Source organism: Vulpes vulpes, chromosome 7 (genome assembly GCF_048418805.1).
Source record: "Vulpes vulpes isolate BD-2025 chromosome 7, VulVul3, whole genome shotgun sequence".
In the NCBI taxonomy this organism is placed as follows: domain Eukaryota; kingdom Metazoa; phylum Chordata; class Mammalia; order Carnivora; family Canidae; genus Vulpes; species Vulpes vulpes.
The window spans coordinates 30,881,780-30,903,833 of record NC_132786.1 but is presented as its reverse complement, the minus strand read 5'-3'; the positions used below and the strand labels follow the sequence as shown (position 1 = coordinate 30,903,833).

At 35.0% G+C, this 22,054-nt stretch overlaps 1 protein-coding gene across 1 annotated transcript in view; it reads left to right on the top strand.

The window, feature by feature from the left end:
- Positions 1-22,054, top strand: part of ADAM9 (ADAM metallopeptidase domain 9) — a 127,721-nt gene that overhangs the window by 24,494 nt on the left and 81,173 nt on the right. The window contains exons 4-11 of the mRNA XM_025993635.2: positions 1,862-1,940; positions 8,438-8,514; positions 9,534-9,729; positions 10,904-10,969; positions 12,842-12,913; positions 14,227-14,396; positions 18,395-18,476; positions 19,194-19,327. Coding sequence (XP_025849420.2) covers positions 1,862-1,940; positions 8,438-8,514; positions 9,534-9,729; positions 10,904-10,969; positions 12,842-12,913; positions 14,227-14,396; positions 18,395-18,476; positions 19,194-19,327 — 876 coding nt within the window. The remainder of the gene's footprint in view (positions 1-1,861; positions 1,941-8,437; positions 8,515-9,533; positions 9,730-10,903; positions 10,970-12,841; positions 12,914-14,226; positions 14,397-18,394; positions 18,477-19,193; positions 19,328-22,054) is intronic.

The following is a 22,054-nucleotide window of genomic DNA, read 5'->3' as shown; positions in this document are numbered from 1 at the left end:
GTTTAATAAGTTCTTTATAGAGGTTTTTCTTTTATTTTCATTGTAACTGTCCTCATTAAATGCCTTAATGCTAGCAGCATCCAGCAAATGTTCTTTAGTACCGAATTCTAATAGATGATTCAGCTGGTACTTAAAGAACAAAAGACATCCAGACAGAAAAATGGATTTATATTGTTTGGATGAAAGAAGGATGGCTCTTCTCCTGAATGAGAGGGGAGACTGACAAACATTCTTTGCTTGGCCAAACTTTAGCCAGGCTGTTGAACCTTCTAGATACATCAGTCCACTTCCCTGTAAAATTGGGTTTTAGGGGCAGCCCGGGTGGCTCAATGGTTTCTCGCTGCCTTTGGCCCAGGGCATGATCTGGGATCCCGTGATCGGGTCCCATGTCGGGCTCCCTGCATGGAGCCTGCTTCTCCCTCTGCCTGTGTCTCTGCCTCTCTCTTTCTGTGTCTCTCATGAATAAATAAATAAAATCTTTAAAAAAATTGGGTTTTAGGAAGAACTCCCCCCATCCCTCATTTCTGATCCCTCTGGGCATGTGATCGGGTTCCTTATTCTTTACCATCCACCAGATGATTTCTAATCACCCTGGCCTTTATTCAGCGAGAATCTGTTTAGCCACACCGCCCCTCAACGCTGATATTTCCAGTTAGTAATTTTCTATCCAATGCTACCCTGCCCCTTGGCTATAAATTCCCAATTTCTGGGCACCTGGTGGCTCTGTCAGTTAAGCATCTGCCTTCAGCTCAGGTCATGATCCTAGGGTCCTGAGTTCAAGCCCCGCATTGGGCTTCCTGCTCAGTGGGTAGCCTGCTTGCTTCTCCATCTCCCTCTGCCTGCTGCTTCTTTTGCTTGTGCTCGCTCACTCTGTCAGATAAATAAAATCCTAAAAAAAAAAAAGCCCACTTGCCCATGCTATATTGGAGTTGATCCTTAGCAGTCCCTCACTATAAAATCCCTGTACCTATCACAGTGGAGCTGAATAAAGTCTTTCTTATCATCTTTAACAAGTGCCACTGAATAGTTTTTCTTTAACAGTGATAAGCCTTTCATATAGTTTACAGTGCTGAGCTCCCTTCTCACGCAAAGAAGCTTCAGGAATCAGCAGTAATTGCTTCCTCCAGCTGACCCAGATTTTGCCTCTGTACTTAACAGGTTAAAGCTGTGAGTGCTTCGTGCTTATACAGGACTTTTAGGAAAGAGTAAATGCACTTGCTTTTCTTCTAGAAATATGATTACTATATGACCTTATTTGTACCTTTCCTCTGAGATGTTTCAGAAAAATTTAAAGACATTACTTATGTTTTTTTTGTAAGCAGCGTTTTGTGACCATTAGAACAGGTGTATTGTCTAGCACTCTTTATGAGGAAGCAGTGCACACGATTTCATATGCAAGACTGTTCATGAGCTTTTCGCTTTATAAAAGCTCCCTCTTGGGATTCCAGGTGGCTCAGCGGTTTAGCGCCTGCTTCCCGCCCAGGGCCTGATCCTGGAGACCCGGGATCGAGTCCCACATCAGGCTCCCTGTATGGAGCCTGCTTTTCCCTCTGCCTGTGTCTCTGCCTCTCTCTCTCTCTCTCTCTGTGTGTCTCTCATGAATAAAGAGAGACACACGGGGGGGGGGGGGGGGGCGGGGGAGGGGGGGACACACACAGGCAGAGGGCGCTAAACCCCTGAGCCATCTCAGCTGCCCTAAATAAAATCTTAAAAATAAATAAATAAAAGCTCCCTCTTTAATAACTTGTCAGGTAAAGTTTTTATTCCTGTGTATCTCTTCTAGGAGTACTGCTTGTGAGTTGTGTTCTTAGTTGTATATAGGTAAAATAATTTTAAATGATGTGTTTTATTCCTCTTCCAGTGACTTTTTACCCCGAGATTTTGTAGTTTATACCTACAACAAGGAAGGGGCTTTGATCTCAGACCATCCCGATGTACAGGTAATATATTCTCCTCTTAATCTTATAGCAGATTTAAAATAATTATAATTTAAAAATGAGTTCTATTTAGGTACACAAGACTGTATATTGCACAACCAAGCACTAAGGGCCACTCTTGACATCATAATATATGTAGTTGTCCTTGGAAGGTGTTGGTGGTGGGTACCTTTATGTGGACTAGGCTGTACTTTACAGTTCTCCATGTACTCAGTAGTCAAGTGTTTTGGTCTTTTTTTTTTAAGTCCAGGAAAAGAATCTTCTATTTAATGGTAATCCTTATTGCTTATGAAGGAGGGATATGTGATATATTTTAACAAAGATTTAACTTTTTTTTTTTTTTTTTTTGCTGAAAGGTAAGATTTCTGAAAGCAGTTCTTACTTCCTCATTAAACCATTTAACTTGCCGTTAGTACTTAATAAAGAGCAAACACTTTTATGCTTTTATATGTCCTAATTTTTTATGAAAAACAGTTCTTAGGGTGCCTGGGAGGCTCAGCGGTTTAGCGCCTGCCTTCGGCCCAGGGCGTGATCCTGGAGTTATGGGATCAAGTTCCACATTGGGCTCCCTGCATAGAGCCTGCTTCTCCCTCTGCCTATGTCTTTGCATCTCTGTGTGTCTCTCATGAATACATAAATAAAATCTTAAAAAAAGAAAGGAAAAACAGTTCTTTTCTCTAGAAATGTTCTCTTTGCATTGGAGAACAGAGTATTTTGAGGACAGAATTGGCCAGGAATATTTGAAATAATTGGCAATTGGTGAATTTGGCTTTATGTGTTATTAAATTAGAGCATAAACATTTCTAGTGTCATTTGGGAAGAGTGTTTTATAGTCCTTCTTGGCAGTTCGGTATTCTGTGTTTTTTTTTCTTTGCAGTAGTCCATGAGAAGTCTTTGTTCCCATTAAGCACATGCTATTTTTCTCGAGCTTTGTAATGTTTTTGTTTATGTTAGTTCTGCACTTCTGCAGCGCTCTTCCAATAAATAGAAGGCAAACCCTTATTTTAGATTAATTACCAGTACTTTTAAAAAATGATATGCTGACTTAGTCTTAATTCTTTTCTGGTGTACTTTCTGATTCCTTTAGTTTAGTGTCTTGTGTGTCCACTGTTTAATAGCAAACTAGTAGAGCAGCTCAAACATATATGACAGCATAAACCAGACCACAATTAACCCATCCATCTCTTCATCCAGCCTTTCAATTATTTATCTAGAAATTACTATGGCATGAGGCCAAAGGTCACATAATTTAAGCCACTTGACAAAAGCAGTGATCATAAAGTTTTTGTTTTTGTTCTTGTTTTTTTGCCTGGGGAGAGGTTTCTTGGCATAGGTTCTGGAGATACGCACTGTTTGGACTTAGTCCTGGCTCTGTCATTTATTTGCTGGTCATGTTACTTTAACTTGTCTGTACCTTACTATCTTTACCTTAAAATGGGAACAACAATTACAACTTTGTAGGGTTACTGGAAGGCTTAAATGAGTTAACACTTTTTTTAAAAATTGAAGTGTAGTTGACATACAATATTATGTTTATTTCAGGTGTACAACATAGTGATTCAATGTTTATGTACATTGTGGCATGATCACCATGACGAATCTAGCTCCAGCCTGTCACCATACAAAATTATTACATATTATTAATTATTTTCCTTATCCTGTACATTGTATCTCCATTAAATGGATTAATACTTGTAAGATACTTAAAACAAATGGTCTGATCATTTTTAACTCAATAAACATTATTATTTGTTATTGAAAGTATATATGCTTAAAACTGCTAAAAATAGATTTCAGTCATAGAAATTTATGTATCTGTTTTCTTCCAGCAGTATTATGGAATTGTGCTTTCCCGGGTGATTGAAAACTAAAAACTAAGGCAGATGAAGTCTGTTACTTATTTCTTGGTTATTGAATATTGTTCAGATAGATGAAAGTATGTCTGTAGATTTGAGATACCAATTAAAACTTTGGTACTGGGAATTTTTGGCATATAATTGATTGCCAGTTATCATAGCAATATCACTTTTGTCTATAAAATACAATGAAATTACACTGAGAATGTAAATACTTTCCCTTATGACCTATTATTTAAAATTAATTTCTAAAGCTATTACCTGGCTCTTATTATCAGTGTCTTTCACAAAGGCCATTTTTCACAAAATAACTAAGCTTTAATAACCACTTTATACAAGTTACTGTGTGAAATAAAACTCCAAATTACTATATGTTAGAACTTTGGGGGACTTTGCAAATGCATCAGCCAGTGTCTTAACTAACTTCCCTAATTAATTAATCTGAAAACTTGTTTTGATTGCCCCAGGCTCTCTGGGCTGTGGCTAGGCATTTCTCTCTGAGTTTTGTGTACTTCTCTCCCTAGTTGAGTTTTTGCTTATAGTTTGCATGTTTCAAAACTGTGGCATTTGTACCTTTAATCATTCAGTTTAGTTAGATGTTTTATAAACTTATGAAATATGATTTGTTTTTTTTCAAGTGCATTGAAAGCTTTGGAAAGATTTAATAAAACCAAGTTATTTAAAAAATACCATCAAGTTAGTAGATTAAGTGACCAAGTGCTGGATTTTAGTCATGTCATATAAGAGAGCTTCTATTACAATTGAAACTAGAAACATTTAATTTGGAGTGCCATGAATTATAAGTATTATTACCTCACGTGCTACACCATTGATAATAGTAGAAGGTATTTATTTTTCTCCAGTGAGAAGAAGCAGTATCAAAACTAGACTTTAACACAAAGCACTGGAAAGAAAAACATGAATGGTTGTGAACTCCCCCACACTAGAAAAAGTTGTAAAATGTTGAAATTCAGCCTGTATTTTTAGCATAGAATTGTTTATTTTTTATTTTTACCACTTCAGACTTAAAGGAAACATTGCAAGAATAATATAAAACATTCATGCATCTCCTTCACATAGATTCTCCAAATGTTAACATTTTACTTCATTTGTTTTATTCTTCTTTTTTTTTCCTGGAACCTTTTAAAAAGTATATTGCAGACATAGCATCGCTTTACCCTTAAACGCTTCATTGTAAATTCCCAAAATCAAGGAATTCTTTTATGAAATTAAGTACAATTCTCAAAATTAGGAAATCAACATTGAAGCAATACTATTATCTAATTTACAGATCTTATTGGTGTGTGTGTGTGTGTGTGTATATACACATATATATGTATATATATGTTATGTTATTTATTTATATTTTAGCCCATCATTGCAGTAATGTACTATATGGCAAAAGAAAATCCAAGTTCATGTGCTGTATTCAGTGGTTATGTCTCTGTCGTCTCCTTTGATCTGGAAATCCTTTGTCTTCCTTTGTATTTCATGACACATGGCATTTTTGAGAATTATAGGCCAACTTTTGTAGAATGTCCTGCAATTTGAGATTGATATTTACTCACGATCAGACTCAGGTTATGCCCTTTTGGCAGGAATATCTCCAAAGTGATGCTGAGCAGTCCTCAGTGTATTCTGTCAAGAAACATGTGCTGTGGTTAGTGCTTTGCTGACAGTGTTAACTTTGATCATTTAGTGAAGGAATTGTCTGCCAGGTTTTGTCTCTTCTCTACAGGTCATGTTTTTTGGCTTTTCAATTCATATTATGGTTAGACATTTTGAGGCTAATATGAATATCCTGTTACTTCTCAAATTTTCACTCACTAGTGTTAGTATTTAGTACTTGCCTGAATTAATGGTTATTATGATGGTAGTTAAAAATGGTGATTTCCTAATTTCATTAGTGCTTCTGTATGCATTAGTGCTGTCTGTAAGGAAAAGTTTCCTCTTCTTAATTATGTTTATCAATGTAGACTCACAGATACTAAATTTTTCATGAGTAAGATTGAAAATCTTCATATATGTGAGGGCATTTTTACATCCTTTTGTGAGTTGCCTATGGATGTCTTATGCCCAGTTTTCCAATGTTTTTTGTTGTTGTTGTTGTTGTTCCTCTAAGAATTTTTTTTAATTGAGGTATAATTGACATCATTATACTGCATTAGTTTCAGGTGTACATCATAATGATTTGATATTTGGATTTGTTGTGAAATGATCACCACTTTAAGTCTTTTTAATACCTGTTATAATACATAGTTAATTTTTTTTGTGTGTGTGTAGGATGAGAACTTTTAAGATTTATTCTTTTGGTAACTTTTATATATGCAGTACAGCATTATTAACTATAGTTGCTATGCTGTCTTTAGTCTAATTTTATGTTAATTTTTATGTGTGGCATGAGATAGTGGTCCAGTTTCATTCTTTTCTATCCAGTTTTCTCAATACCATTAATTGAAGAGACAGTCTTGGCTCTTTTGTCAGAAATTTATTGACCATTTGGTATGAGTTTACTTCTGGGCTTTCTGTTCTGTTCCGTAGATCTATGTGTCTGTGTTTATTCCAATACCATACTGTTTTGATTGCTATTGCCTTGATTGCTATAATATAGTTTGAAATCAGGGACCATGATGCCTCTTAGCTTTGTTTTTTTCTTTCCCAAGAAGAGAAAGAAGTGTCTTTATTCTTGTGATGTTTTGTGTGTGTGATTTTTTTTGTGGTTCCAGACAAATACTAGATTTTTTTTTGTTCCATTTCTGTAAAAAAGTCCTTTGGATTTTTGGTAGGGATTGCACTGAATCTATAGATTGCTTTGGTTAGTTTAGACATCATAACAATATTTGTTCTTCCATTCCATGATCATGAATCATCTTTGTGCCTATTTGTATCTTCTTCAATTTCTTGGTGCTTCTTCAGTTTCTTTTTATTTTATTTTATTTTATTTTTTATTTTAAAGATTATTTATGATAGACATAGAGAGAGAGAGAGGGGCAGAGACACAGGAGGAGGGAGAAGCAGGCCCATGCCGGGAGCCTGATGTGGGACTCGATCCCGGGACTCCAGGATCGCGCCCTGGGCCAAAGGCAGACGCTAAACCACTGAGCCACCCAGGGATCCCCTCTTCAGTTTCTTTGTGCTTATTTGTATCTTCAATTTCTTTCATTAATATCTTTTTCTGTGTACAGGTGTTGCCTCTTTGATTAAATTTATGTCTAAGTATTTTATTCTTTTTGATGTCATTGAAAATGGGATTGTTTTCTTATTTTTTCCTTTTGCTAGTTTATTATTAGCGTATACAACACAACAGATTTCTGTATATTGATTTTGTTTCCTGCAAGTTTACTGAATTCATTTATTCTAATAGTTTTTTGGTGGAGTCTTGAGGGCTTTCTTATATAATATATCATCTGCAAATAGTGACAGTTTTACTTCTTCCTCTCTTCTATTGAGTTTTTCATCTTTCTCCTTTGATGTTTAAGAGTTCTTTATAATTAGGGATATTAGCTTTGTCTGTGATACAAGTTACAAATATTTTTTCCTAGTCTGTGTATCATATTTGACTATTTTTTGGTGATTCTTTCCATGCAGAAGTTTGAATAACTTTTTATTTAGTAAAAATTGTTTTTTTTCTTTTATTGCATATATATTTTGAGTGATAGTTAGCTTCTCTCTACACACAGGTTACAGAGGAATTCATCCATATTTTCTTTTAGTTTTTGTATGGTTTTTATTTTTTATGTTTAGATTCTTGATTCATTTGGATTTTATTATGTATGATGTGAGGCATGGCTCTAATTTTATCCTTTTCCAAATGTCTAAGCAGTGGATGAGCACTATTTATTATAAAAATCCTTGCCCCAGTTCCGTGTGTACTTTGGTCTATTTCAAGTCCCAAAATTCTGTTCTACTAGTTCTTTCAATGTATCACTGGTACAATACTGTTTTAATTATTAAGGTCTTGTGGGATGTCTTAATGTCTGTTAGAGCTAGTCTCCCCAGCATCTCCCTCCCCTGACCTTGGCTTTTTTTTTAGTGCTTTGAAATTGCTTTAAGAGGAGAAAAATCTCATCGTGTAGTAAAAAAACCTGATATTATTGATAATATGCTTGTATTTCTAACAGCCAATTTCTTGCTCAAAATTAAGGATAAAGCATCTTTTGTTTTTTTAAGATGGCTAAATGTAAAACTAATAATAATATAATTAATATAAATATAAGAAGAAAATCATGTGATCAAAATACTTTTTTTGCCACATACTGATTTTTCTTCCCCCTTGACATCATTAGCTTGTCACAAGATCCCCTTCTGTATTAGATGTCAATTAACTGCTGTTGCTTCTTGGATTGACTGTGATCTAAGATGTTAAACATGACATAATGCTGTCTTGTTCTGCTTCTAGGCTTAAAGGTTACTGGGGTAGAGCTGTTTGTACTCGGTATCCTCTGGAATTCTGCCTAACTGTTTGTATACTTGTAGGGTGGTAATAGATGATCCAAAGAGTGCCATGTGATATTATAAGATGCCAGTGGTATAAACAAAATTGTTAGTTTACTGACCTTAAATAACTTTGTTAGCTCTGTAATTTCTATGATGAATTGTAGCCATGTAACAGTATTTGAAGATAATACAGTTTTTATCGTTTAGAATCATTGTCATTATCGGGGCTATGTGGAGGGAATTTCTAATTCATCCATTGCTCTCAGCGACTGCTTTGGACTCAGGTAAGGAATTTTCTGTATCACTTTTTTTTTTCTCTTCTGTTTCTTACCCCTTTACCTATCACTCTTTCTAAATCAGGTCATTTTGGGGGACTTAACAAAATTATATTTTACTTTGATATTGCTGAAGATGTTTAGAGCTATGTATCAGATATCATTTTTAACGTGTTTAAGAAAATAGTAGAGTTGGTGAGTTTCAATATCTAAAGAGAAAATTTCCTTGATTTGAGACTGCTAAGTAGTTTTTGCCATTTATAAAAGCATACTTTAAATTTCTGTAGCCCTTTATAAAATTTTCACCTCTATATTCTTTCAATGAAGTCTTACAATGCCTGTGAAAAGGCGCTCACCATCTCCATATTTAGGTGATGAGCAAACAGAGGTTTAGAGAAATTGTGGCATATATCAAGTAAAGTGATAATAATATTAAAATTATATTTTTGAAGACCTGGCAGTATGACGCTATGCCGGTTGGTTGGTTATGTGACTGATTAAACTTATTAATAAATATTATTTTTAATTCTCAAATCAGCAGTATGTGATAGCTATAATTATCTCCATTTAAGTAATAACACACAGCAGTTACTCTGTGCCAGGCAATGTTCTAAGTATTTTACACTTATTAAATAATTTAGTTTTCAGAACAACCCCATGTAGAATGTAAAGTAAGGTAGAACCTAGGTCATTGCTGTGAGTCCCATAGCTAGCAGGAAACATTTGGGATTTAAACACTGATTCTGTGGCTCTAGATGCCATACTCTTAGCCACTGTTGTATATTGCCTTGCATTATACAGCAGTCACCCAGAGAGGTTAAGTCAGGGAGTGATGTTAATAAGTAGCAGTCTTGAGTTTTAAATTTAGGTCTACGTGACTCTAAAACCTAGTATTTCTTTTTCTATACCATGGTGCCCTTTTTTATATATGTTAAGAACTAGGACTCGAATTCAGGTTTTCTGATTCCTTTTCCTGTGTATTATTTTCTTTGTACTGAAAAATTGTGTATGTGTAATGTGACACTTAGAGGATTGCTGCATATAGAGAATGTGAGTTACGGGATCGAACCTCTGCAAAACAGCTCTCATTTTGAGCACATCTTTTATCGAATGGATGATGTCCACAAAGAGCCTCTGAAATGTGGGGTTTCCAACAAGGACATGGAGAAAGAAACCACAAACTATGAAGAGGAAGAGCCTCTTAGCGTCACTCAGCTACTTCGAGTAAGGAAATAGATTTCTTCATGGCTCAGACTAAAGTGTTAAAAAATTGTGTATTTATGCATTAAACCGATAATTATTATTGTTATGTTTTTGCCACTTCTGTGCCAGACATTGTGATAGGTACTAGGGGTACAAAGATGCAATTCCTGCTACCAAATCAAATGAGCCAAGCTTCTATGTGTCTTGGAAATCAGGGCCTAAATCTCAAACGATACTTATATTTTTTATCACCGATGCATAATAGTTCATTATATTGGTTTGCAGAGAGTAGTACAATTTTTTATTTAGATACCTTTTAAAAAAACAGGAGCAGTGATGCTTGAGTCTTAGTTTGGAGAAAGAACAATTGAGTGTTAGGATGTTAGTTATTTCAGATGTCTTCCAGGAATCCTTGTACCCGTATTTTGAGTCTTCACTAAGATTCCCTGCTTCCTCCTGACATGGGGCTCTTAGACTGAGATGCTTCTAGGAACAGGTCAACTTCAGTTGTGATCACTGCACCTTTCTGCATGTGAGATCATGCTGCTGTGTTGGAAGAGACATGCTTTTCTAGTACATTCTTATACTAGTTTATGGCATTATTTTCATTGCCTCTCTTTGCTGTCCATTCTTGACTGTTGGACTGATCTTTTTAACTTTAATCATTGTAAAACTTTTCAATTTTTGCTGAATTCTGCACTGCATATGAATTTCTGAAAAACACAAAAGTAGTTATTTTTTTGAAGCAGCAACCTTGTCCTTACTTCTGCTCCGGGTTATTATATTCTTATAATATTATAATTTTGTATTCTTTTTTCCACTCTCAACCTAATAATGGGGTTTCCTATTACAGTGTGTGAGTATGTGTAGTTTTGATATTGGAAAATCAGTAATTCTGCTTGGAAACTTGAATATGTCATATTATCTTTAGAATTTTTCTCAAATTAGTACAGAGAACAGATATCACTTTAAGAAATGTGTTTTTGGCTTTTTGATCTGTGTGAAATAAATTAATTTTATGATATTCTTAGCAAACATGAAATAAAGAGATTAGAGGTTAGGGAAAGATCACCACCACCTATGAAAAACATGTAGTTTGTTGGTGGGTTTTTTTTTTTTTTTTGGTTGTTGTTGTGGAATACTATGTGGTCTTACAACTTTTTTTTTTCCCTTATGATGTTTGTATTTTTGACAGAGAAGAAGAGCTGTCCTGCCACAGACCCGATATGTGGAGCTGTTCATTGTCGTAGACAAAGAAAGGGTAGGATTGATGACAGTTTTTCTTCTTTATCATGAAAAGCAGATGAGAAGTGAGGATCCCATGAAAGAAACATAAAATATAATATATTTGTACTGATTTTTCGTAAATGTAATTTTAAAACGGCAATGGCTTTTTTCCTTTAAACGTGCTTGATGTTCATAATCCCACCAGAAACTGAATGTAGCAGATGAGAGTACCTTTAACTATTTTTTACTGGTGATTTTCCCCGCCTTGTCTTTTGGGTTATTTGCTTATGCAGAATTTCTTCAGTGAAACTGTACTGCCTTTCATTTATGGTCACCTTTGCAGATGACTTTAAAGGACTGAGATGAAAAACCACTTATCGGATACTGCTTTGTTGCCTACTAAAATTGCTTTGCTTTTTAGAATTTCAGTTAGCCTATACTTCACTTGAAGAGATAGAAAACTTCTGGGTCGTGGCATGCTTTAGAAGGGAATAGAGGAGAATAGTTGATTTTAGTGTTTATTACAAATTTCCGTGTCCAGAGTAGCACTAGGGATTTTCCTTATTTATATTTAAAAACTGTGCTTAACCTAGCTAAGAAAAGTAATAGGTCTATTTCAGCATTGACAGGGTTTTCAGTTTTAGACTTAGCTGTTAAATAATTCAACATACGGATTATTCAAAATGTTTTGTCTGATTTTTACTTCCACTTTGTGGTTTATGTGAAAAAGTTGTTTGTAGAAGCTTAGCAATATTGGCAGTTCCTTTCTTAGCAGCTTCAGAGACAGTTTAGAGGATATTTATGGTTAAAAAAAATCCCCTGTTGTGCATGTAGGTCGGAAGTAAGCAAACTATATTTCTTAACAGGTAGAAACGTATTCAGATTTGTTCATTATAGGTTCATTACCCTCAAGTGGTAGAAAGAAAAAGCAGAAGGAGTGTGATCAAACATGAACTTTGTACCAGATAATGGCTTTATAAAAAGCTTCTGGAGAATGTTTGGACAACTGACAAAAATAGAGATTTGAAATGTTTTCATTTATTACTCTCTCCAGATAGATTTGTTATGTACTAGTGGAAAATGGTTCAAAATAAGAATGTTCCATTTTAATCAAATCTTATCTGATATGCTACAGTTTTTTTTTCTTTTTAGGAGAATCATGATAAAATGCCTGACTGATTAAAGATCTGATATATTCTGATATTAATGCCCTTATCTTAGAGCAAAACCATATATTCTTTTTAACGTTTTCTTTTCATTAGCTATTTAGTTGGCTGTATTAAAATAATGTCAAAAAAAAAATAATGTCAAAATAGACATTTGGATTTAGCCAGGTCTTAAAGAACCAGTCATATCAACTATTTGTAATACAGTTAAACTTTTAAATATCTCTTTTGTCTACATATAATGTCTCTGTTCATGAACATTGGATTTCTCATTATTAATTTAGCACAGAGCTTATAAGTTGTTTATTGGTAATGTTCTTAGCCTAAAGGATGAAAGGGTCAGGAGGTCTGTTAGATTGTTTTTATTCCTTTATTTGTGCATAAGGTAGTATTTTAAACACTACCTTTATAAACTAATTGAAAAAAATTTCTGCATTAAAATGAATAAAAAAACATTAAAGAGAATTCATTTTAAAATTATACCAATTTGGAGCAAATGTAGTCTTCAGTATATTTTCATGATTACTCATTTCACACTTGAACCTGTTTTTCCTTTATTCCTATTTATCACTGAAATGTATCTTTTAGATTTGTTAATTTGGAATGCAGGTGAATATCTAAATGCCCCTATTTTTAGTTCAGAGGAAATATTTGGGATTCTCATCTTCATTATAATAGGTTTTAGAAATGTTTTTCATGAATTACTTTGGTGAAAATGATTTTCCTTTCTTGCTTTCCAGTATGACATGATGGGAAGAAATCAGACTGCAGTGAGAGAGGAGATGATCCGTTTAGCAAACTACTTGGATAGTGTGAGTTGTGTTTTCTATTAACTGGGGTAATTCTCAGAGTGGAATTTAAAAATTGTCTCATTTTGAGTTCTGAGTATCCTGTGAACTCAGTCTCTCAGGGATCTGCTTTCTAGTTTATTTTGTGATACTTTTATGTTTGAAAGGAATGTATAATTGTAGAAGGACTTTGAGACAAGTAAGAGATTTCATATTAGCATCTATTTTATCCTCTGTGTAGATAGGGTAAGGTACTTTGGCAGTTATGAAAAGATCTTTTGAATTTTTACTCAATCCTACTTTGATGAAGGCTGCTTTTTACTCTGAAACCATGATAATGACTGTGTGTGTATGTGTGTGCGTGTGTGTATGTGAGAGAGAGAGAGTAAGAGAGAGTAAGAGGGAGAGGGAGGGAAGGAGGGAGAGAAATTTGATTTGAGACTTTGTGGCTCATTCATCCAGTGGGAGATATTGAAGAATTAGATGCTAGCTCTCATAAGATAATATCACTTGGGTGGCTCAGTGGTTGAGCATCTGCCTTTGGCTCAGGTTGTAATCCTGGGGTCCTGGGTTTGAGTCCTGAATCGAGCTCCCCATAGGGAGCCTGCATCTCCCTCTGCCTATATTTCTGCCTCCCTCTCTGTGTCTCTCATGAATAAATAAATAAAATCTTAAAAAAAGATAACTTTATCTATAAGATATTTTTCTGTTGTGAATATCAAGTGTAATAATAGATGAGGACAATAATGTTCTATTATTTATAATGTGCCAGAAACTGAGCCAAGTGCTTTACACTTGTCATTTATTCCTCACAATATCTCTGTGAAATAAAAATGAATTCCATAGTGCATTATCTGAAATCTTTGGCCTATGGGGTTTAGAATTTTAGATAAAAGTTTAGAAAGCTGATATGGTTCATCAATTATTACATAATATCTAACAGGACCTTGTGGTAACACTTTGTAATCAAACTCACTGATATTCCTGTAATGAAATCTATGAATATTTACATTAAGTGAGATATGTAAGGGCTATAGATAGATTTGCATTACTTTAGAGCAATTTGGAAACCAAACTTACTAAAATCTTAAAATTTTCAGTTTTTCACATTTTGAATGGAAGATGAAAAGAATTTTGAACTTCTATTAATTTTATCTTATGGATGAGGACACTGAGACTCTTGAGAGGTCAGAATCTCATTATATTGAATGAAATGTATTTTTTGGAGGGGAGGAGTCCTGTTTTTATTTTTATTTGTGTTACTTCATCATAAGTTAAAAGATACTCTCATATTCTTTAATATGTTTTCTATGCTTTTATTTCTGTTTTCTCCCTAGATGTATATTATGTTGAATATTCGAATTGTACTAGTTGGCCTAGAGATTTGGACAAATGGAAACCTGATCAACATAATTGGAGGTGCAGGTGATGTGTTGGGGAACTTTGTACAGTGGCGGGAAAAGTTTCTCATAACACGTCGGAGACATGACAGTGCACAGCTAGTTCTGTAAGTGATTTTAGAAGAAGTGCTATTAATGGAATGGTCAGAATAGTAACTTCTGCTTATTTTCTTTCATTAGAATGTTTTCTTAAGGTTTTTGAGCATTCATCTGAATGAGACCTTTTGTATGACATCCCACAAGTGACAGTTTGATAATGAGACTTCTTTTCTGTGTTGGATTCTCTGTCACCTTTAGTCCACATCCTTCCTCTTTCTTGGGTTTACTCCCTCACCTTGGTATGGCACATATTCTAGTTTCTTCTTGTGAAAGAATATAGAGAAAGGAAAAAATTTGATCTCTTACATGTCAGAAAATTTGCTTCACAGTCTCAGAATAGAATTTAAAAATTACATCAGCATGACTTCCGATTATCCTGGAGCCCAAGTAACTCAGTTTTTCAGAGGTGTGCTTTACAGTTTATAAGTTTTTTTATTATTTGGCTGTATGTAAAATTCTAGGCATGAAATCTCTTTCCCTCAGAATTTTGAAGGCATGGCTCTGCTGTCTTTTGACTTCCAGCATTACTGTTGAGAAGCCTTAATCTATTCTGATTCCTGATCCTTTGTTTGTGGGTTTGTTTGCTTTCCTCCTTCTCTGGAAACTTGTATGATCTTCTCTGTGTTCCCAGGCTTTTGAATTGTCCTGATGGTAGACTTCGGTGTAGTCTTTAATCACTCACTGCTGTGTTCATAGTGGGTAATTTCAATCTTGAAACTGCAGTTTTAGGAATTTTCTTCTAATTATTTTGTAGATGATTAGATCCTCTTTCTTTTGGTTTGTCATTCTTTCTGGGGTTTCTTTCAATTGGCCATTGAATTTCATGTGTTTGTCTTCTAATTTTATTATCTTTCATCTCCTTACTTTTTGTCTTTTTGTTCTGTTTTGTCTTTTGTTCTACTTTCTGAGTATTTCCTTAAATTTCCCTTCTGAGCTTTCTATTGAGTTTTTTATTTTTACTATCTTATTTTTAATGTTCAGTAGATCTTTTTGTTTCATTTAATATTTTTATATAACAAGCTCTGATTCCATGGATATAACAATTTTTTTTACTCTCTCTGGGATCTTACTTATAAAATATTTAAAAAATTTTCTTCTTTTATATAGCATTTTCATGGTATCATAATAAAACCTAAACTTATAGATAACTTAATATAAATACAGTCCAAAACTTAGAGCAAAATCCTCATTTAAAACTATTTAAATCATTTCATTTTTCTTAAAGTTTTCTGGGTGGAGGGCTTCTGTTTCGAAGACCTGTGCCTGCTGTAGCCTCCTTTGCTTGGCAAACCCTCTGGCTTCACCAAAAGTCTTCTAACTTGATAGGTTGGCTTTTTTGCAGAGAAATGTTCTAATTTATATATTTTTTCCTCCCTTAGTATTGACCTAAAACTCATAATTCTTTTCCGAGGAAAAATTTTCCTTTATTTTATTTTGTTTCGTTATGTGAGCTAATTTAAAGCAAGGCAGTGAAAATGTCAGAATGGATTTTTATAGCCCTGTAATCACAAAGGCTTGGTCCTGACCTTTTTATTAATTTTTAGTGAAGTTACATGTGCAAGTATCCTCCTACTAGTGAGCACGCCTTCTAGTTCACAAAGGGCCAGAAGGAACGGGCATCCAGCACATTTCCCACACCTTGCCCAACCAAACCTACCAAGCTGTCTTTTCTTTCGTGTCTGGTATCCATCTGTCATGCTAGAGGCATTTCCCAAATGTCTGATGATCCCTGGTTGTGTTTTTGGTTAAGAAACGGGGTACTAAAGAGCCTTTTGGAAGCATGGAATACATGAGTAGGACCTGGGGGCTATGGCATTAAGTAAAGGGTGATCTGGCTAAAATGTTTCCTTGGCAAGCCCCTTATGTCAGGATCTCTAGTCCTCTTCTTGCTGGTCAGATGCCCCAGAGAAAGATTTATTAATTCATTTATAATATATTTATTAGGTGTATACCCTGAGCATTGGGGATAGCAATGAATAAAGCAGACAAACTCCCTATTTTTAAAATGTTTTAAATTTTTAAGCAGGTTTATTGAGGTATTACTGATGAAGATTAAACTGCACATATTTAAAGTGTACGTTTTGATGAGTTTTGACATATGTATATAACCATGAAACATTGATCAAGATAATAAACATGTCCATTCCCTTCAGAAGTTTTCTTGGCCTCTTGGTAATCCAGTCTCCTCTCTCCTCCAAAAAACATTCCCTCCCCAAGCAACCACTAATCTTTTCTCTGTTAATGTGGGTTAATTTCCATTTTCTAGAATTTTCTGGAAGGAAAATCACATAGTTCTGTGTTTGTCCAGACAAAAATTCTTGGGGTCATGGAGTCTATATTCTGGTAGAGGAGATTAGCAATAAGTGAGATAAATGAATGTGTATATTAAATACTAATAACTGGTAAGGAGGAAAAATAGAGCAGAAAGGGTAGAAGTAAAAGTATAGGAAGAGTGTAACTATACTTATGGTGGTGAGCATTTCATAAGGTGTATAATTATGCAATTATACACCTGAAACTAATATATCAATGATTTCAATTTAAAATGGGACAATAAAGACATTGGTCTGTGGTGAATTGGAAATTAAAGCGAAAATTATTGGCCCTTCTCTCTTGATAGTTTGAGAAGCACTGCCTGAGATGATGCATAAGGCTGAATTCTCCATCTCCTTGCCTTTGTCTTAGCCACTGTTGGCCAAGGGGCTGGCATCTGCCTTTCTCACCTGAAGGAATTGCCTGCCTTGGCTTGTTAATGGAGACTGGTACAGAAAGAAACGTCATGAGCTTAGGCATGTCATGTGGCCTCTGTCATCTATAAATTTGTGATAATGGAACCAGATATACAACACAGTGTCTTGGGTTCTAATTTCCTATCATCATGTGAAGGAATAAGTACCTCATTTTTCCTGTAGGTGCATGTCTCCCTGGAAGATTAAGGTTACAACCAGTGAAGCTCATTTTCTGACTCAGAGTCCAGGAAATGTTTGAAGAAACTTAGTAGCCACAATTTTTATTGTACTGTAGGCTTAGCTCCAGGTGCAGATGTAAAGACAGATTTCTTTTCTTGCATTTCACCCTAATTAGAACATGCTTACCTGGCTACGGGGGAGAAAGGGCTGGGATGGTATAGCTATTGAGGGTGGTAAATGTGGAATCAGGTAGCAGTATGTCAGACCCCTGCTTGGTGACCTAACAGCTAAAGATACAACTTCCCACAGCCTCAGTTTCTTAAACTGTTCAGTGGGCAGGCACAATGATTTTTATCTGGTAGAGTTTCAGGATCAAATGAGGTTACTTTTGTAAAGTACCTGTGAAGGCTTATGGAACATTTTAAGTACATTGTGGTGTTGTTATTATGCTTTTCTACTCAATAAATAGTTGGCATATGCCAAGATAAAGAAGTATCAGAGAAATCAGGTTGAATTGGTGAGGGAAGGCCTCATAGAGAAGAGTTGTGGAAATGAGAGAAGCGAGAGAAGGAGGTGAGAGAACGAGTTCGGAGTATTTGTTGGGCAAAAGAGTTCCAGGTGGAGAAAATAGGCCCTGAGATACAATTGTGTTGGGGATGACCGACGGGGAGCCACATGGAGACCCCTGTGGTTCTTTGTCCCCTGCGCTCCCTGCCCTGCAGCCTCCTGTGTGTGTATGTTCATTGCACGTGTTACCTGCCCCTCCTCATTATAATTTTTGAATAAGTAAATATAATGTGTTTTAGGAAGATTTTTCATCTAGAGAGTAGGAAAAAAAACCCTTGGTTTGGTATCTAAAACATATCTTCAGTTGTCTAAAAAATGAACTTGTGATATTAGTCTCATTCTCTGATAATAAAAAAGAAATAAGACTTAATTGTATTCTGATTTTAAAATGTCAATGTTCTCTGCTATTTTTCTCCAGTTGTTGTGGGTTCTACCAGCCCAGTTTAAGCGTATCCAAAGGAATAAGAGCAGTTTGTTCCTTTCACCCTCCCAACTACATTTTCTAACTTTTACCTTGTATTTTTATTTAGGAAGAAAGGTTTTGGTGGGACTGCGGGAATGGCATTTGTGGGAACAGTATGTTCAAGGAGCCACGCAGGCGGGATTAATGTGGTATGTTTTTGTTCTTGATATTTACCTTTGGACATCTGCATTAGAACAGTTCATGGGGCAGCCCCGGTGGTGCAGCGGTTTAGCGCCGCCTGCAGCCCAGGGCGTGATCCTGGAGACCCTGGATGAGTCTCATGTCAGGCTCTCTGCATGGAGCCTGCTTCTCCCTCTGCCTGTGTCTCTGTCTCTCTCTCTCTGCATCTCTATGAATAAATAAATAAATAATCTTTTAAAAAAATTAAAAACAAAAAGAGAATAAAATTCTTAAAAAAAAAAAAAAAAAAAGAACAGTGTCGTGCATTTGACTGCACACTTCCTCCCCCAGTCCTTAAAATACTATTTCGGGTAGAAGTGGTAGATGTGTTCTTTCTTTAGAGACTAGATTAAGTTTTCTAATATTACGTGTTTATTAGCCCCTTACTTTTTATGGACAAGAAAGTTAAAACTCCATTCAGGAAAATTAAATTAGAACCATGAATCTGTTTTCCCATAAATCATTGTGAATAACTTATTAGTGCTGAAATAATTGGTCTGTTGCTTAAAGGATCTACCTCTGTGTCATATCAGTTTCCTAGTGAAATGTTTGAAGACTGATGTTGGGTGCATGATTTATCATAAAGACTGTCATCATCATAGTGATTAATTTCCTCTTGTGGAAAAAATAATAAACATATCCTTTTTGTTCAGAAACCTAATTAGTACTTTCCTGTGTTTGGACAGTTTGGGCAAATCACAGTGGAGACGTTTGCATCCATTGTTGCTCATGAGTTGGGTCATAACCTTGGAATGAATCATGATGATGGTAGAGATTGTTTTTGTGGAGCAAAGAGCTGCATCATGAATTCAGGAGCATCGTGAGTAAATGAATTCTTTCTTCTTGTTCTTCTTAACATGGTACCGTAGATAATTGTTTCTTAAATTTTGTGATGTACTCATGTTATGTTGAAAAATTATTCCTAAAAAAAAAAAAAGAAAAATTATTCCTGGCTCCTCTGAAATTAATTACACAATATACCAATGTGCTATTTTTAAATTAAATTAATGATTCTAAAGAGGTTTAAGAAAGAAACATTTGTGTAGGCACAAGTAGGGCAGAGGGTGCAATGGACATCAGGGAGATGGTGTTGGATGAACTCTTTAAGATCTATGGGCATTACCTCCTTTGGCAGATGGCTCTAGCCTGTGCTAGGTAAAATGGACTTCTTTCAGCTGTTGGTGGTAAATCTCCTAGATTTTTTTTTTTTTTTTTTTGTGATGCAACAAAAGTCACTATTTTTTTTAAAAAAATTTCATTTAAGTTCAGTTTCCTAGATTTATTAATAGTGGTGTTTTCTGTTGCATCTTGTGGATTTTTGTTTTATTTTGTTCTGTTTTTTAGAGGAAAGCCTGACCTGTCTGCCAAGTTTATCTCTTACTCTGGCCTTTATCTTGGATTCTATTTTTCTTTCTTTTCTTTTTTTTTTTTTTGATGATTGCTTCCTATAAAACTATAAAAGCTGTAACCCCATGTCAGCTTTCTGATGTTTAACGACCTCATCAACCTCATGAGACTGAGCGAGTTCACCTGTTTTTTCTAAGGATTTCTTAGTCCTAACTGAGTACCCTTTGGGTTTATTGGACTCCTTGGTGCCTAACTACAGAAATAGAAGCACTAAGGTTACCTTTTGCTGGACCTTCTTGTTCCTTTTTTTTTTTTTTTTTTAAAGATTTTATTTATTTATTCATGAGAGACACAGAGAGGCAGAAACATAGGCAGAAGGAGAAGCAGGCTACCCGTGGGGACCCCGATGTGGGACTCGATCCCTGGATTCCGGGATCACGTCCTGAGCCAAAGGCTGAACCACTGAGCCACCCAGGCGTCCCTTTTTGTTCTGATAGAACTTGTGATGTGTTCTCTTAAAAACAAAAACAAACATACACACACACACAAAACAAACAAACAAAAAACACGCTTTTATTACGAAAAATAAAGAACACACAGAAAATCTAAACAAATGTACAGCTGACCACATTTTTCTTAAGTGAACATTTGTGTAACCAACGTCAAGTCACTACCAGGACCCTCAGAGTTTCCTTCTGTAGCTTTCCCCATTATACCTTCTCCCCTAGAGTTAACTTTTACCCTGATTTTTATGGTAATCATTTCCTTGCTTTTCTTTACAGTTTTGCCACATAAATATGTATTCCTACACACTTGAGTTTTTGCCTGTTTTGTGCACTTCATAGAATAGATTAGAGCAAATGAACAGCATTATACAAGTATGCTTCCTGTCACTGTGGCTTTTTTTAGTTGATGTGTTTGTGATGTTTGTCCATCCTGATACATGTAGCTGTGATGTATTTTCACTTTTGTTGCTTCCATCTTCCATATTCTTTTGGTTTGAAGATTGCCCCCTGGGATTTTTAACTCCCCTGTTGAGTTACAACTCAAAAAAAGCTTAGAGGTAGAAGTTGTGGGTAGTCATCCACCATAACTGCTAAAATCAGAGGTGGCTGGAGAAGATGTATTGTGGGTGCAGTGATTGCTGACTGCATATGTCTCCATCAATTGATATTCTCTACTTTAAACTTTAGCTAATGAGTTGGGTATATAGTGGTATATTACTGTGCTTTTCCTTTGCATTTCCCTAATTACTAATAAGATTAGATTAAATCACCTGTTTATGTTTATAGGCCATTTGGATTTTGTGTTTTTGTGAAGATACTGTTCTCCTTGGTTTTGCTATTGGATTGACTATTTTTATTGATTTGTAGAAGTTCTTTATAAACTTTTTGGTGACTTTTAGTGAAAATTTTTAATTTTGATATAGTCATATATATCAATCTATTCCTTTATGACTATTGCTTTTTGTATCTTGTTTAAGAAATTCTTCCCTAACTTATGTCATAGAGGTATTCTTGTGTGTTATTTTTCAGACTCTTCATCTGTTTTAACCTTCATATTTAGGTCCATAACCCACCCAGAATTACTGTTTGTGCATTGTGTCGGGTGGAGGTCAGGCTTTTTTCCCAGTATGAGTGCTTTGTTGAATTGGCACCATGTATTAAAAAGATATCCCTTTCATTGCTGCTTTGCATATTTTTGTCATAAATCAAGTGTTTGCAAATATATGTATCTGTTTCTGGGCTCTTCAGCTGCATTTGTTTATTAGTCAATATTCATATCACTACTGTAGTTCCTAATTATCACAGCTTTAGAATTGGTTGTATAAAGTTATCCTACTTTGACCTACTTGTTTACGAGTGTCTTGGCTGTTTCTGGCTTTGTCTGTGTAGATTTTAGAATTAAGTCATCCAAATCCACAGAGTCTTATTGGGGATTTGATTGATAACTGTTTTAAATCTCTAGATTAGTTTGATGAAGAATTAACATTTTCAATAAGGAGTCTTCAAGTCCATGATCTTTAATTCGTTTTATATTTCTCTATAGAGATTTAAACTTCTTTTGTTAGTATTATTCCTATACTTTATATTTTTATGTGCTATTATAAATGATTTCTTTTTTAAAAATTAACTTTATGATTTTTTGTATAAAAATAAAATTGATTTCTTATATTTATTTTATATCTAGTGGCCTATTG